Source organism: Elgaria multicarinata, chromosome 3 (assembly GCF_023053635.1).
Source record: "Elgaria multicarinata webbii isolate HBS135686 ecotype San Diego chromosome 3, rElgMul1.1.pri, whole genome shotgun sequence".
Taxonomy (NCBI): Eukaryota; Metazoa; Chordata; class Lepidosauria; order Squamata; family Anguidae; genus Elgaria; species Elgaria multicarinata.
The window spans coordinates 79,805,934-79,822,935 of NC_086173.1; the positions used below are offsets into that span (position 1 = coordinate 79,805,934).

At 42.1% G+C, this 17,002-nt stretch overlaps 1 protein-coding gene across 4 annotated transcripts in view; it reads left to right on the plus strand.

Annotated features, from left to right (window-relative positions):
• The first annotated feature begins 136 nt into the window (after window positions 1-136).
• The window catches only part of SEPTIN8 (septin 8), a 61,380-nt gene continuing 44,514 nt past the window's right edge, over window positions 137-17,002 (plus strand). For 2 of the 4 annotated variants that reach the window (XM_063120693.1, XM_063120692.1), the window contains exon 1: window positions 138-442. In XM_063120693.1, coding sequence (XP_062976763.1) covers window positions 413-442 — 30 coding nt within the window. In that variant the 5' untranslated portion in view covers window positions 138-412. Of the gene's footprint in view, window positions 443-17,002 lie in introns of all 4 variants that reach the window. The other 2 variants (XM_063120691.1, XM_063120694.1) reach the window with 2 other exon arrangements.

Below are 17,002 nucleotides of genomic sequence, written 5' to 3' on the forward strand. Positions count from 1 at the left end.
TCCGCCTGACACATGTCGTAGTGACCCAAACTAGTAAAAGACTACAATTCCCAGCATCCCTCCAATGGAATGCCGGGCAGCTGCAATTAGGCAATTTCATCTTTACCTTTCCACTCAGCGGGGGGCTCTCGGGCTGGAGAGACTGGGTTGAGGCTCCGCTTGGCGACCGCTCGCCCAGATCGCTCTCTATCCCCCCTCTCTCAAGAGCTGCTGGCAGCCCCGCTGTGCCGAGGGGGAGGGCCGCGTTCCGCGTCCGAGTCCCCAGCGTGCCAGGGGGAGTTTCCAGGAAGTGGCCATATTGGATTCATTCAGTTGCATCAATCCAGGGGGAAGAGAGCAGGTTTCTAGCCAGACGGCTTCTTAGATCCCGAGGAGGAGCCCCTCGCCTTTTGGCACCTGGATCTCTCCGGCCATGGCAGCTACGGACTTGGAGCGCTTTTCTGTGAGTAACCGCAAGATCGAGCTGGCAGGAGGGCAGGGGCGGAGGCGGCGCGCACGCTCCCCGCCGAACACGGGAGGGAGTCTGACTGATGGATTTGAAGCCTCCGTCTGTTTTGTGGCTTGCGGGAAGCCAAGGCTTGCCTAGGGGAAGCTATGGGGAAGGTCTCTGCCTGCGGTGAATGGGTTGGGGGGCTTTTTTCTCCCTTGGGGAAGTGGGATTGAACGAAGTTTACGGGTGCCCGCTCGCGTCGTGTCAGGGCTCTCTTCCTCGGAAAGGGAGTCGCCTTCTCTTGCGAACAAGCTGGCGCCCAGGCACGCTCCAGAGCACCGACTAGGTGCCACTGTCGGATTCCCAGCGCAAAACCCACTTCTGTGCGTGTGGCAGGAAGGTGGCTTCGACTACCCCGTCAGGCTGGAGGGGGAGGGGTGCTAATCCCTTTCAGTAGCTGTGTACACACAAACACACACACACACACACACACACACACACACACGGGGTGGTAGCTGAAGGCTAATTGCTTCAAGGATTTGTGCGGATACCGAAAAGGCATTGCAGTCCAGAGGTTGGATTGTTGGGGTGGGGTGGGGTGGGGTGGAGAAACCCTCACCGTCCTCATCCCCCCCCCCCCAATTCCTCCACCATTTAGGGACCTGAGCATTCCAGTGGACTTTCGTCCCGGCCCTGCAGCATTTCTTTAAGCTCTGCGGCTGGGGATCCGTCGCTGGGCTCCAGCAATGGGGAACTACAGCTGCAATCGAAGCAAGCTTGCAGCGCAGTCCTGTGTCTGTCTACTCTAAGTCACACTGTGTTCAGTGGGGCTCGCCTGCCCCCCACCCCGTCACCAAGTAAGCCCCGTTGAAAACTATGGGCCTGAGGAAGCTGGCCTATGTGTGTTTAGGAGGCGCGTCTCTTTAATTCTAAACGACTTCATTCGAAGTGGCGGCGGTACTACTTAAAAGGGATTTGTCTTGGTAGGGGATATTATGCATTTAATATCTCCTTAGTGGGAGGGTGGGAAGTCAGATTACTAGCAGAAACGTTACCCACAGTTGGCTGCAGAGATGTTGCAGTGTTTGTGATTACATATGCAACATTTTCTTTTAAGCTTGATGAAGCTTAGATATAGAGTGAGGCAGGGTAACTGGGCCTGAAGATAGCTTTTGTATTTGGTACCGGCATTTGCTCCAGTAATAATGAGAAGTCAGGATTATGGGCATGAATCTGTAGTGGAACTGAGGTTAAATAGTGTTAACCCATCAGTTAACCCTGTTGGTCTGTTTCTGCTGCAGACCCATTTATTGCATCTATGCTACCCTCACCCTCTTGGGAATGAGAGCATGCAAACACAGTTCAGACAATATTAGCTTTGAATTCCACAAGTAGTTTCTCACGAGTTTGTGATGCACTGTGCAAGATAAGAGTTCATTCAACATGGGTGGATGAAACCTGATGTCTGAGATGAATTTATAATAAATGATTCATGCTGTCTCTTTCTGACATGTTTTATATAGCTCTGTGAAGGAGTGGCATATCTCTGTTTCCATAGGCTCATGAGATACTTGAGTTTTATGCATGCCATAAATTCTGTTTAGTGTTTACTAAAACAAACAGCTATTTTTCTTGCTTTCGTTTCTCTTTCAGAATAATTTTTTGAAAGCTGATTGTCAGACTTCAGTGTGTTGCATTATCTTTAGGCAGAACACAACCAATGTTTTGTTTCAGTTGCCAGATGTCTTTGGCCATTGCAAATCCTTAATTGTGTAAATGTTGGCATCTCGGCAAGACAGAAGCAAGGGATGTCTTTCTAAGCCAACACTGTGGGTGTCTCTGAATGGCAAAATCAATTAAAAGTTGATTTGCACATCTATAAAGCACACATTGAACTGTGCCCTGCTATGTGTTTGAAATGTCAGATGGAAAGTTTGGAGAGTGTACTGAATATTTTGAGTCTGAAAGAACTGATTATAGGCCTTTTGAGAAGAACTGGAATATTATATACATAGAGCTGTTTGCATATACATTGTGTATAAATAACTGTATACATTGTATTATAACCTCACTATGCTTAGTGAAAGACACTGGCTAGAACTATCTGATGCTACTTTGCATTGTATGTGTATCGGACTGCTCAATTGAGCAATTATAAGGTTTCCTACATGGCCTTTTTAACTTGTGCTGATTCACAGAAGCATTTTCTCTTGCCTTCTGTAGGAACCCCTTTTTGTGTGTGCATCCTAAGCCAAAAGCCAAGGGGAATTCTGGGTTGTGAAAGGATTGAATATACATTTGGTTTATGGCAGTCACACAAATAGCAATGTTGATGCCCAGCTTTGGAAGTTTTCTCAAGATGCAGGTTCTTTAAGTGGATGTCGGCAACAATATATGCAAAAATCACACTAAGGTGGGGAAAAGAACTTCTTTGTTTACAGAGCTGGTGGATTTGGTTACAATGTTGAAGCAACTGCTACTCTAGGGAGCTTGTTAACATTGACTGTGTTCACACATATGCCCCATTTCAGCAGGTATTACATGCTTGGTATTCATGTTATTATTACTTTTATTTTAGGTTTGTTGAGCTGCTATATTTTCTCCCCTGTGAAGTTGCCCCAATTGTCTGCCTTAAACTGACAAGATCTGTTGCTATATGCAGAAGCTGATATTGTGGGGGCTCTTGTGTGAATAAGGACTTTGCTATTTTTCCTGGGATGTTTGGTGTTAGTGTGGATTTGGGCATTGTAGGTGGGGGCCATAAGGCTGCCAGCAAGGATATCTGACCAATATGTCTCCTACAGTCAGTTCCAATAGTCTTCAGTCCTGCAAAAGAGGTAATTGAAAGCACTCTTTGCACACAAGTAGTTAATGGCTCCAGGGAGAAAATAACAAGTGCTGAGAGTAAAATTTATAATAGAAGTGGTGTTCATATACAAGTTATATCAAAGAGACAAAATAACTTAGTCGAGTAAACTGAGTTGAATGACCTACCTACATGTGTAGGAGCTCTGTGTATGTATTGGACCTTACATGGACTTCTGATTTGGGGATAATCTAGGAGAGGAGAGGCTATTGTATTAAGGGAGCATTCCCCAAGCTGGCACCCTCAAGGTGTTTTGAACTACAACTCCCATAAACCTCAGCCAGTGTAGCTAATAGTCAAAGATTATAAAAGTTGTAGTACAAAACACCTGGAGGGCTCCAGGGTGGGGAAGACTGTTATTAAGATAGAAGCATATATCATCTGATGGGTGAAGTGGCCTACTTGGAACACTGGGCTGTTTCAGATCTTATGCATTTCCCATATGTTGGAAAAAGTACTATGTGATCATCACGTCGATTGCTTTTCGCTGCATGCATACATGATCAGAAGCCACCTCTGGACATGGGTTTTTGGTATCTGTGCATCAATGTATGTACAGTGAAACAGATGGGGGCATTCCATGGTTAATGACAAATAGGATATGGATTTCAATTTTGCAAATTGTAGTGTTTGAAGCAGCCCATGGAGGAGGAGGATCCATAATGAGAATGAAGGAAACTGACAGGGTAAAGCACTGTGCTTGGGAGCATTATGGTAGTCAGAGCAAAGTTTGACACTGACAGGGGCACTGCATGAGTAAGGGGGTGCATGCAGTGTGTCTGTGTGCAAAATGCATGCCCAGCGGTTCCTGCAATATGTAACCCCTTTCTGTCGCAAGGATGGCATCTTACTTGTTATCTCCAGGATCTGAGACAGTAAGCCTGTGTGCACCAGTTGCTGGGGAACATGGGTGGGAGGGTGCTATTGTACCATGTCCTGCTTTGTTGGTCCCTCGCTGACAGCTAGTTAGCCACTGTGTGAACAGAGTGCTGGACTAGATGGACCCTCGGACTGATCCAGCAGGGCTCTTCTTATGTTCTTACTATTCAAAGCATAAATATTAAATGATTGAGGAAATTCCAGATCTGGGAGTAGGTGGGATCTTTTAAAAGTTTGCTAGCCTTTAAAAGCAGACATAAGCAATGAGATAAGGGGGATAAAAATAAATGAGTTAAGAGTTTTGTTAAAACAACAGGCTCATTTGTATTCCAGTTCTGTGTCGGTGCCTTGAATTGTTGCCAAAATCTTGCTCTCGGTAGTTACTATATTTCTATAAAGAATAATTAACTCAGAAGAGAATTGCTCCAGTACTAATGTTAGAAGCATAACAACCAAACAAAAACTGATCATTCCTTCCATTTTATCTTGCGTGCTGTCCAGAAATCTAAAGCATTGTTTACATGAGGTGAATAGTGCAGCCAATATACGCTATATAATTGCTCCCGTAACTTAAACTAGGTAGGATCTTTTTTAGGTGTAAAACCCTGGTATGTATTGTTCAAAAGCTGATGTCTTATTGCAAAGTTTTTCTGAGGGAATTAGAATAACAAAAGATATTTCCTATGCTAAAGCAATGAGGGTACCATTAGTATTTTGAACTAAATGAGGAAAGGAAAGGAACCTCTCATGCAAGCACTGAATCATTACTGACTCTTGGAGGGACGCCAGCTTTTGCTGATGTTTTCTTGGCAGGCCTAATAGCGGGGTGGTTTGCCATTGCCTTCCCCGGCCGTTATTACCTTTCCCCCAGCTAACTGGGTACTCATTTTACCGACCTCGGGAGGATGGAAGGCTGAGTTGACCCGAGCCAACTGCCTGAAACCAGCCTCTGCTGGGATCGAACTCAGGCCGGTTTCAGCTGCAAAAACTGCTGCTTTACCGCTCCGTGCCACACAAGGCTCTTTTTATTTTGAACTAAGGTATACACAATTCTTTTCCCTCCCAGACTGAACTGAGTCTTTCTCCCTGCCATCTCTTCTCTCTCTCCCCCTCAAAAATCTCTAAACAAGAATGGGGGCCTGCAAAGATTAAAATAAATGTAGTACAGAGCAGTTGGTGCATTAGTTTCTCCAGGGGAGAAAATGAGGTATTCTGTCCCTGGAATGTAATACCCAAGCAGGCCCCTAGTGAACAAGAGGCACCTGGTGGCAAGTTATAAAGAATACCATTAGACTGAATTTAAAATTTAGATTTATAGTAGTCTACAAAATGGCTGTGTTACTGCTTTAAGTATTTGAGGATGTGTGTGCACATATATATTGTATGTATGACAGTAATTAAAATGGAATGTAGATAGCCTCCCCACAACAGTTGTTATATAAGATTTTTCTAGAGCACCAGAATACTCTGCCCGTCTGTGACCTTAATGCTGGCCTCTGGAAGATCAGATCAATACTAATTAGTGATGTGGCCAAAGTGAACAACGCTGCACAACCATGAATCTCACCAGGTGGCCTTGGGCAAGTCATGATCTCTCAGCTTAATCCATCCTACAGGGCTGTTAGGATAAAATTTAAATCTGTGCACTAAAGCGGCACAGAAATGGATGCTTTTTATTTTATTATATGCCCCCAAGGGTGTTAACTGATATTTGTTGAACTGGTGCCCATGAAGGCCTATAAAAGCATAGGCATATGAAATTGAATCTAAGGCTGAATTCCTATGCATACTTTGGAGTAAGAGCTCTGGGGGAATCACTGCTGAATAAACATGCGTAAGTCTGGGCTGCATGTTACGTTGACAGACTTTGATTGGGAAGGTGAGCACTTCACTTTGTTAAGGCACCAAGATCTAAAAGGACCAAGGGTCCGACTCAGTGTGAGGCAGCTTCCTATGTTCTTATGTTAGGTATTTCTAATCAAATAATTGAGTGCTTTATTTCTTGAAATAGCAATGTATCATTTTAATTTGTACAATGTTAGATGGTTTGTGAGCTTTGATGGATGATGTTATTTTTTTTTTGGCAATGTCTTATTTATTTGTTCATTGTATTTTTAGAGTGCCCTGTAACAAAAATTCTTTGAGTCGATTATATATGTACTAAAATTATAAAAACATAGTAAACTCTAAATAAAATCACTATTTGAACTGGGTCTGGAAACTAACTCTAATCTAGTGCAGCTAATGAAGCACTGATTGAATTGACCAGTTCCTGTTAGTAACTTAGCAGCTCTATTTTGGTTAACTGTTTTCACAGGTAGCTTCGTATTGTAGTAATCCAACAGGATTATTATTTCAGGCTTAATATGGAAGACGTGTGTTGAAGATAACCATAGCATGGTTACTGGGGGGGACGGACCCATTGAGCTCAATGGGATTTACCTCTTGAGTAAACATGCTTAGGATTGCACTGCATGCAGTAGTACATTGCCTGGATGACACAGCATATGACTACAACTCATGACATCCACAGTCTCCATTTTGCATATCCAACACTCTTGGGTGTTCATATATGCTTGCTGAATTTGCATAATACAACAGCCCCCAGGAAATTGTTTCATATTCATAATGGTGACTGCATTAAATAACCTATGGTGGCTTTTGTATCATGCAAACACCCCATAGATTATGATGAACAGATTATGGGCACGCCCCTTTGGGGGCTGGACATGCTGGTGAGCAAACCCCCTTGGGGGCTGGACATGTTGGTGGGCATGCCTCCTTGGGGGCTGGATATGTTGGTGGGCACACCCCCATGGGGCGGCCATGTTGTCGTCCTTTTTGGTTTCCAAAATATGGTCACCCTATCTTTGCCCCTTTGCTCTCCACTCACAGCCTCTAGCCTTACTATTTTACTATGTCTTGGCTTTATATTTGATTCCTCGCTCTCCTTTATTCCTCATATTGAGGCAGTAGCTGTTTTTTCCTGTATAATATTGCCAGGATTCGATCATTTTTGTCTGTCTCTTCTGCCAAGACTCTTGTTCATGCATTGGTTATTTCTCGGTTGGACTACTGCAACCTTCTTCTCACTGGCCTTCCTTCTTCTCACATCAGTCCGTTGGTTTCTGTTCACCACTCTGCTGCTAAGATCATCTTCTTGGCTCGCCGCTCTGACCATGTTACTCCACTGCTGAAATCTCTTCATTGGCTTCCAATTCACTTCAGAATCCAATATAAACTTCTCCTGTTGACCTACAAAGCTTTTCACTGTCTAGCTCCTTCCTATCTCTCCTCTCTCATCTCACACTATTGCCCCGCTCGTGCTCTTCGCTCCTCTGATGCCATGTTTCTCGCCTGCCCAAGGGTCTCTACTTTCCTTGCTCGGCTTCGTCCATTTTCTTCTGCTGCCCCTTATGCCTGGAACGCTCTTCCAGAACATTTGAGAACTACAAGTTCAACCGCAGCTTTTAAAGCTCAGCTAAAAACTTTTCTTTTTCCTAAAGCTTTTAAAACTTGATTTTGTTCTGACTTTATACTGTTAGTTTTACCCTACCCTGTGCCTGTTTACCCTACCTTGTGCCTGTTTGCATTCTCTTCCCCTCCTTATTGCTTTATTATGATTTTATTAGAATGTAAGCCTATGCGGCAGGGTCTTACTATTTACTGTTTTACTCTGTACAGCACCATGTACATTGATGGTGCTATATAAATAAATAAATAATAATAATAATAATAATAATGATTAAAGCTTGAAATTTATTTAATCACATTTCTTATAATATACTTAAAATAAATTTCTCTATATCTGATTACTTTTTGTATATATTTCTGATATATTATTATTAATACAGCCATTCTTCTTTGCATTAAATGGCCTTTCAGATTTGTGGTTCCGATTTTAAACTGTTGAGACAGAATGTTTACAATTAACAATTGTTTCTTTCTGCATCCAAACTGGGAAACTGTTTGCCAGGCTCAAAACAAGACAGAATACCTAAACCAAGTTCAAATAATGGTTTAAGATCTTGGCTTGTTCCAAACAGGATAGCTATGGTTCCTTGTTTGGATGTAATAAGAAATTATGGTTAATTGAAGATTTCCTGGCTTATTGCAGACAGTGCACTAAGAAGGGAGAAAGTGTTGTACTAAGGCAGACATTTGTTGATTTATTAAGCTGAGAAATGATCCCCTAAACCAGCCATTCACCTGGATTGCACAGAATGTTAACCCATGGGTGTAAGAGAGGAGAGTGCAAACATGCTGCCTCCTGACTACTCACTGCTTCCATTTCCTTTCCACTTTTGGAAAAGCTTCTCCTTGAAGCTTAAGATAATATTTCAAGGTTTGATGGGAATAACTGAGAACAAAAAAGTTTTGCTGTTGGGGTCAGTGGGATCCTTAATGTACTCGTAAACTTAATTTGAGTCAGTGTAGAAGGCCTGACCCTTTTTTCAGTGCTATGGTTGGTCCCTGGAACATGTGGAGAGCCAATAAAGGACTCCATCCTTCTGAGCATATGCAGAATGCCCACTTCATCTTTATGCATGTTGGGATTTTGTGTAGGTTTCTGTGTACGGAAGACAGAACTGCTTTTGTTTTTCTCCTCACAGAAGGATCCTATTGTGGATTGTTCAGAGGAGACGGCTGTCTTTTATGTGCAAATGTCATTAGTGTGCATAGAAGAGGTTTGCTGGATCCTTATTAGATATATCACTCTTCCTTGTCAACTGTTGACACTTTTGAAGCTCAGTTGCACATCCACATTAGATTTTGAGAGTTTGGAGTCTGTTTGTTTTTGGAAAGATGTCAACATTTCCCAGGTTATGTTTTAAAAGAAGCCAACCTTTTCCCACCCCACCCCCTCCCCTCAATTACTAAATGCAAAATACGACCAAAGGAACTAATATATGAAGCTAACAATGACAAGCTGAAATATAATAATGAAAATTTGATAGTGGACAGTCTGGAAGCTGGGCTTGTTATGTAGAGCTCAAAAATGCTAATGGTTTTATACTTCCGCTCCAGCAGCCCAGGCTTGGTATAAAGCCTTTAGATGATCGGGTGTTCTTGGCAAATAGAAGAGTTAGAAAAACATTTCAAAAATGTTACCAATAAGTGAGGCAACAGTGTGAGAACGGGTCATGTGCTGCTCTGCTCTCATTTCATAACAGACCACAACTGTGAAATGTTCCACAGAGCTTTGCTGTGGGAAAGTTGATGCCTGTGATTTCCCTCTGAGTTGCCCTGGAACTGTTTTTTGATACTTTCTACCTAACAGAAGATACAGGGCAAAGTATCTCTTCTCAAAAGGAACTGTGAGGGTTGTGTCTCTTTTTATTCTTTTCCCACAATGACTTATTTCCTCCTCATCCAAGCCCCCTGTGAATTGGTTTTCTTTTGTTGTTGGAAATTTCTTTAGGGAGACTATAGGGGAGGCGCACCCACAAAATGAGAAAACAGTGTGATGTACACTCACACACAATTGGAATGAAGTCAGATGCAGATCCGTTGGGGCAGCAGTAAAAATATTCAGCAGAGCTGATTAAAACCAGCTCACATTATATGCAGAAATGCCTGGCAAATTAGAACACCTTTGCTAAAAGTGGGAATGCCATCAGTTGGGCAGGGTACTCTATAGGCAGAGAGCCATGATCAAAAATGTTCTCTTCATGATTGCTACTCATGTAACCACTTGTTGGGAGGAAACAGAGGACGGCCTCTGATAATTAATGCTGTGTGTAGGCATGCTCATGTGGTAGAATGAGGCGTTGCTAGGCCTGGACCCATGGAGCCCCACCCCTGAATCTTATTTCTCAAGCCCCTGGATCTATTCATCAGAGCCCTGAGGGCTCATTGGTGCTAATGGAGTCCCCCCCCCCTCAACTTAACTGCTGTGCAGGGGGATTGCAGCTGGGGAAAGAAAGATTAATGTTCCCCTTATCACATGCTGCAATTCTGCCCTCCCTCACAAATCTCCCCTTGTATCAAGCTTAGAAAAAAACCTTTTCCTATTGATTTGGGATCATCCAGGTTAGGGTGCAAATTAATGCAAGAATTTATTTTATTTGAGATTATTTGGTTTTTTCTTTTTTTTCGGGGGGAAATGGAAATTTTTGGGGAAATTGGAAAAAATACAATATTAGCACTTTTTACAGCTTTAAAGTTACATTGTTAGTCTAGGAACATAAAATGTAATTACGTACAAGTTGGTTTGGCATAAAATTATTACATCTGGTATATTAAAAGTATAATGTATTCAAACAATTATTACAAATTGAATTTACTTCTTAAATTTTTACTTTTTTTTAATATCAAATGGAGCTACAAGCTCCTGAACCGTAAGAAACATCTGAACTATAAGGAACCTCTTTGGTTTTGCCAGTTTATGAGGAGCAGCCAAAAAACAATTTTAAAAAAACAACAACCTAAGAAACCATTCCCATAAAAAGAAGTGAGAAAAAAAAAGGGGGGGGGGCAAAATTTAATGAATATGCATGAAATTTAATCAGACCCATTTATAGCTTTCGCTAACAGTTTCAGCCTCTGCTTCAATGGCAGTGCCCCCTAGAAGCAGGAATGCATCTTGCTCTTGCATTTGAGAGTTGTAGTTTGCAACCTAGGACTTGCTTGTCCTCAGTGCACAGAAATTGTAATAACTTAATACAGTACATAGCTTTTAGAAATAATTTGGAGAAGTATCTTAAACATTTTATTTAACATGCTAAAATAAAACATTCCATAATTCATTTTTATTTATTTTTTTAAAAAATTCAGGACCCCCCCCAAAAGGCTTTGGAAAAACATGGAAAAAGCCCTTTCCCCCCTGAATTTTTCCATTTTTTTCCAGGCCTTCATATCTCTAGCAGTAGACATTGCTAGTTTTTGTATAGTGCAAACCTGAGGTAGTGGAAGAGGAATTTTTTGTGTTGTTTTTAGAGAGGCTGTTGAGTTTCATCAGAAATGCCAAACAGAAGCAGATGTTAAACTAAAGTACGTAACTGTATACAAAACAGCTGGGAATTTGCATGCAACAATTTCTCCATTGCAAAGAACCAAAACAAAAAAACCCTAAAAACAAAAATGGACACAGGTCCAGCAATAAAACTGCCTTGCCTCTTCCCCAAACACTGTTCTGAAAAAATTAAGAACGGGGCATGATTTTATGTGTTTGGGGGTAGGGGAAAAGGGGACTTGAATGTGGTGGGGAATGGGCAGTTTCTTAGCTAGGCCAGGTCTTTGGTATATGCAAGATTACATAGTGAAGAGAAGTGTATTTGAAGAGCATCTGCTGTGGCTACATTTTTATATCTAACAAGAACCAGAGAGTTATGTACTCCTTGGTAATAAGTATCATGAGCCTCAAACATTGGGATGGGTTGCTTCCCTGCAGGAATGGACAAATTTTGGCTGGCTGCCTTAGCAGGCAAAAGTTGCAGCCACTGGGCCCCTGCTCCTTCCTAACAGCTAGGATTGGGGTCTTGTCTCTGATGCTGCATAATGCTTGGGGCACTTTGAAAGGGCAGCATGAGGTCAGTGCTGATCCTCTGTCTCTTTCTGAGCGTGGATGGTGCTCATTACCACAGTTGCATTGCACTTTCCAGATTCTCCTAGCACCTCAGTATTGCACTGCAGCTAAGGATGCAATCCTATGGATGTTTAGCCAGGGGGGGGGGGGAATCTTACAACCTCCAGCTGGCTGGGGAATGCTGGGATTTGTAGGAATTCTTTTATGTCTAAACGTGCATAGGATTCCACCCTAAAAGGATTATTGCCTGGTCTCCCTGCACCCTTCAGCTCTAAACTCGGGGCGGGGGGGGAGGGAACTGCAGCACATCACCTTTGTTCCAAACTCATGGGGAGGGGGTGTTCACTGTGAGTGGCTATTTGGACTCCCTGCTTTCCCTGAATGTAGACCCTGACTTAAGATACAAGTCCGCTACATCAGAATTACAATGCTATTCTATTTTTCCTTTCAATTAACATATTCATATCCTGCCCTTGAACTCTGAAACATTCTTGGAATGACTAACAAAATAGTCATCAATGTTAAAATGTGTAATGACAGCACATTAAAAATGGTGGAAAAAAAATCCCCACATAATCAAAGCCAAGAGGATAAAAATGCAGCAGCAGAGGAAAAACCTGTTGTGTGCTAGATGCTCCAAATATAATCGGATTCACAGTCTATAAATTACAGACCACATTGATTATGGTTTAGTTATCATGATGAAAGATCTGGAAAGCCCAGCATGCATACGTGCCATGAAGTATGGGAAGCAGAGGTTATGGTTCTCAGAATCGCTAGAGTTTTGTTTAAGCTCTTTTGAGATGAGCTCAAAAATGTGAAAGCGATGTCTGTAAAAGCCTGGTAGCAGAGGCAGACAAAATTGATGTTTTTCAGGGCTCAAGTGGGTGGAGACTTTGATGCTGCTTTGGCTCAGTGATAGAACCTCAGTTTTGCATGCAGAAGGTCCCAGGTTTGATTCCTGGCAGCTCCAGGTAGGGCTCGTAAAACTCCTGCCTGAAACCCTGGAGAGCCATTACCAGTCAGTGGCCCTGTTCAGACAACACACTAAAGGATACATAATCACGGTTTAAACACTTTCACTAACCACTTGCTGCAAAAGGGTTAGCAGCCTAACCATGGCTTAGTGTGTTGTCTGCACAGGCCCAGTGTTGACAATATTAGGTTAATGACCAAGAGTTTCCTACGTTCCTATTTGTTCCACGTATTTCAATGGAGTTTGCTCCCAGTTAATTTTTGGCCTTTATTGTTGATTTTATTGCTATTCTTTGTGTTTGGGTTTTTATTGGTTTTAAATATTTTAACTGTTTTTATGTATTTTACTGCTGTAAGCTGTCTTGGAAAGGTTTCTGCCCTGAAAGGTGCCCAAGAAATGTTTAAAATAAAAAATAAAATTTAATATAGGGTTTCAGCCTTGACTTACATAATTTATACAGAACGCAGAAATAAGAATTTTTTAAAATCAGAATTTGAGGGTAATAATAATAATAATAAAGGAGTTAATAAAAAAGGAGCTGCTGTGCAGTGTACTGCAAGGTGCCATCCTTTCCCCAATGCTATTTAATATTTACATGAAACCGCTGGGAGAGATCATCCGGAGGCATGGGGCGGGGTGCTGTCAGTATGCTGATGACACCCAAATATATTTCTCTATGCCTTCGACAACAGCGTCAGCTAAGGATAGAGTGTCTCCTCTGTATGAATGCTTGGAGGCGGTAATGGGCTGGATGAGGAAAAACAAACGGAAGCTGAATCCAGACAAGACGGAGGTGCTCGCTGTCAAAGGCCACAACCTGGGTTTGTAGGTGTGTCAACCAGTTCTGGATGGGGTTACTCTCCCCCTGAAAGACTGTGTTCACAGCTTGGGGGTGCTTCTGGATCCGTTGCTCCAAATGACAGCCCAGATAGATGCAACAGCCAGGAGTGCCTACTATCAGCTTCGGCTGATACACCAGCTGTGCCCCTTCCTAGAGTTGGAAGACCTAAAGACGGTAGTGCACGCACTGGTAACTTCGAGGCTCGACTTCTGTAATGCGCTCTACATGGGGCTACCTCTGTGCCTAGTCTGGAAACTTCAATTAGTCCAAACTATGGCAGCCAGGCTGGTCACTGGTACACCTAGGGGTGACCACATTACACCAGTTTTAAAATCTCTTCACTGGCTGCCGATTAGTTTCTGGGCAAAATACAAAGTGTTGGTTATTACCTTTAAAGCCTACATGGTTTGGGTCCAGGCTACCTGCGGGATCGCCTTCTCCCGCACACTCAGGTCCTCTGGAAAGAATCCACTTCAGCTAACAAAAACTAGATTAACAACTGTTATCCAGAGGACCTTTTCTTCCGCTGCTCCCAGACTATGGAATGGCCTGCCGGAGGAGATTCGTCAACTTGACAGTCTTTTAGAACTTAAAAAAGCAATAAAGACTGATCTATTCCAGCAGGCCTATCCAGTGAAATTTTAGAATGTTTTAAGGATGTTTTAAAGGTGTTTTAATCATGTATGGTATGTTTTAATCCGTTTTAATGTGTATTTTATATAATGTTTTTATATTGTTTGTTTTATACTTTGAATTGTTTTAGTTTTTGTGAACCGCCCAGGGAGCTTTGGCTATTGGGCGGTATAAAAATGCAAATAATAATAATAATAATTTATATTTCAGAGTAACCTATACCTGCATCTGATGCAGAACTTGAATGAACTTGGCTTCAACTGCAGGGCCATTCACCCCTTTTTACACCAGCAAGATGTGGATAGAGCATCAGACTTGGCCCTGGTTCTCTTCCCGCTTAACTATGAAAGACACTTTGGTCCGACCTCCATCTCTGCCTCTCCCTGACTTGCCCCAGCAGAGTAGCTATCAGGCTAAAATGGGATAATCCTCTCCACCAGCCTTCCCCAACATGGTGTTCTCTACAGACACTTGGAATACAACTCCCATTCTCCCCAGGCAAATGGCATGCTAACTTGGGAAGCTGGAAGCTGTAGCCCAAGCGCCTCTGGAGAGTGCCAGGTTGGGGGAGGCTGCTCTGATCCACCCTGAATTCCTTGAAGGAAGGGCTTTGTCTAAATGTGACAAATACTGACCCTCCAGTCTGGGGCCTGAATGCTGAATGTCCAAGGAATACAGCTATAAATAAACAGTACCTCTAAGATTTTAAGCCATACCCTATTTCTTCGATTCTAAGACGCGGTAGTTTTTAAATGTGTGATGTATTAGTATAATATCTTTCCATTGTTGAAGAGCTCTGAGACCAGTGGTGAGGAGTAAATATTCTTAACTCTAAAAGTTTTTAAATGAGCCATGGCTTGTTAGCATTACTGACTTGGCCTTTTTCTTCTTCTTTTTAAGCCGGACACTGTTTTCATTTTTCAGTGTGACCTCATTTGGGGAATGGAATTCTTGAGCTGCTGAAATCATGAACTCTCCCATCCCTTAAGGTCATTCTCGAGGAAATGTCTTTCATTTTTTGTTTTTTGTTTTGTTTTATGGTTTCCCTCTGTGTTCATTAACTCCTCCAAGGCATCATTTGTGTCCCGATCTGTGCAGAGAGATAGAAGTTTGATTTCCTTGGTATAGCTGAATCTGGCCTGTACCACAAGACTGCATGTGGAGATTTCATTGCTTCTCAAGATGAGTAAAAAAAAATCACTGCACATAGAAAATTAGCATGTCAGGGAAAAAGGCTCTAGCACTGCCCTCATCTGCTAGTTTTGTAACTACAGGAAATTTTCTACAAAGGAGCACTGAAATAATTTGAGCCTCACCTGCAAACAGCCCAGGCACGGGTTTACTGCTTCAATGAGAACTGAAAGCTAGAACAAACTCTATTTTTTTCTCCTTTCTCATCTCTTAACATTAGGCTTGTTAGCAAATAAGACCCTCAGAATATCTTGGTAGGTGCAGCACTCTTTCAGTTTGCACTGGGTGGAGAGGCATCATTCCTAAAACCTTACCCATCTGTATAAATACTTGGACAGCTATTCTTTCAGTGAACACAGATTGACAGGGGTTAGAGATTTGACCTCAACTGTTTGGGTTTGGCTGATTCGTCTGGCCTGGAGAAGTTATCACAGTTTTAATCTATAGATGTCTGTCTGGTTTTGCAATGGAAGCTTCTATAAAACATGCTTTCAAGAGGGTTTTGGGGAGGGTAGTTTCAAAATATGATTGGCGGATAACAGATCTTATAGAGTGAGAAGGCAAAGGTATATTTATTAGACAGGCCTTTGGCCCATAAGCTGACTTGGAAATGTATTATTATTAATTTTAATTGGTTTGTTTTATTGATTTGAACTTATATTTTAACTGCCTTGTTATTTTTATAGCTCTAAATTTTATTGGTGCTTCACTGAATGTTACTCTATCCTATCCTATTTGCTCTTCATCCCCTTGAGCTCCATTGTGGAAAGGCAGAATACAGTTTAAGCAAATACATTTTGTTCCCCTTTTTAAAAAGTACATTTTGTGATGAGGGGATCTGGAAATTGGCATTAAATTGCAATATTGAAAAGCTGAACAAAGACCAGAAATAACTACTTTGTGTAAATGTCACCTACTGCAATAGGAACCTAGTACTTCCTGAAGCAATCAGAAACAAGCGAAAACACTTGTATCTGGAATGGCCCAGTTCAGCGGAGCTAGAAGAAGGGATCTCTGTTGACTTGGCCCCTTTCTGGAAATCAGCGTAAATTGTGTTGGGTCCTGCAAACTCAACAGAACCAGTAGAGGTGCAGCAGCCTTATGGACTTCTAGTTTTTTCCTGCCCACGTTGAATTCCCATGTGCTACATTGCTATGCTTTTCTGTTGAAGCCAAGTTCATTCAGGTTCTGCATCAGATGCAGGTATAGGGTACTCTGCAATATAAATTATTATTATTATTATTATTATTATTATTATTATTATTATTTGCATTTTTATACCGCCCAATAGCCGAAGCTCCCTGGGCGGTTCACAAAAACTAAAACAATTCAAAGTTTAAAACAAATAGTATAAAAACATGATATAAAATACACATTAAAACGGATTAAAACATACCATACACGATTAATCAAGAACACGTTTTTGAGGGACACGGGCTTTTTTGACCCTGTTCTCACTGCGGCCCTAGTATAGGAACCAAATGCCATGCACAGTCCTCTGGACACCATCCAAACTGTCTGAGAGACTTCGTTTCTATCCCTTGTTTTGTTAAGGAAGAGAGTATAAGTCCACACTGATTTCAAATGCATAAGGCAGGGGGTGGCAGCGCAGAGCCTGCTGGTACCTTTGCACTCTCCAAGTGTGCCTTGTCAGACTC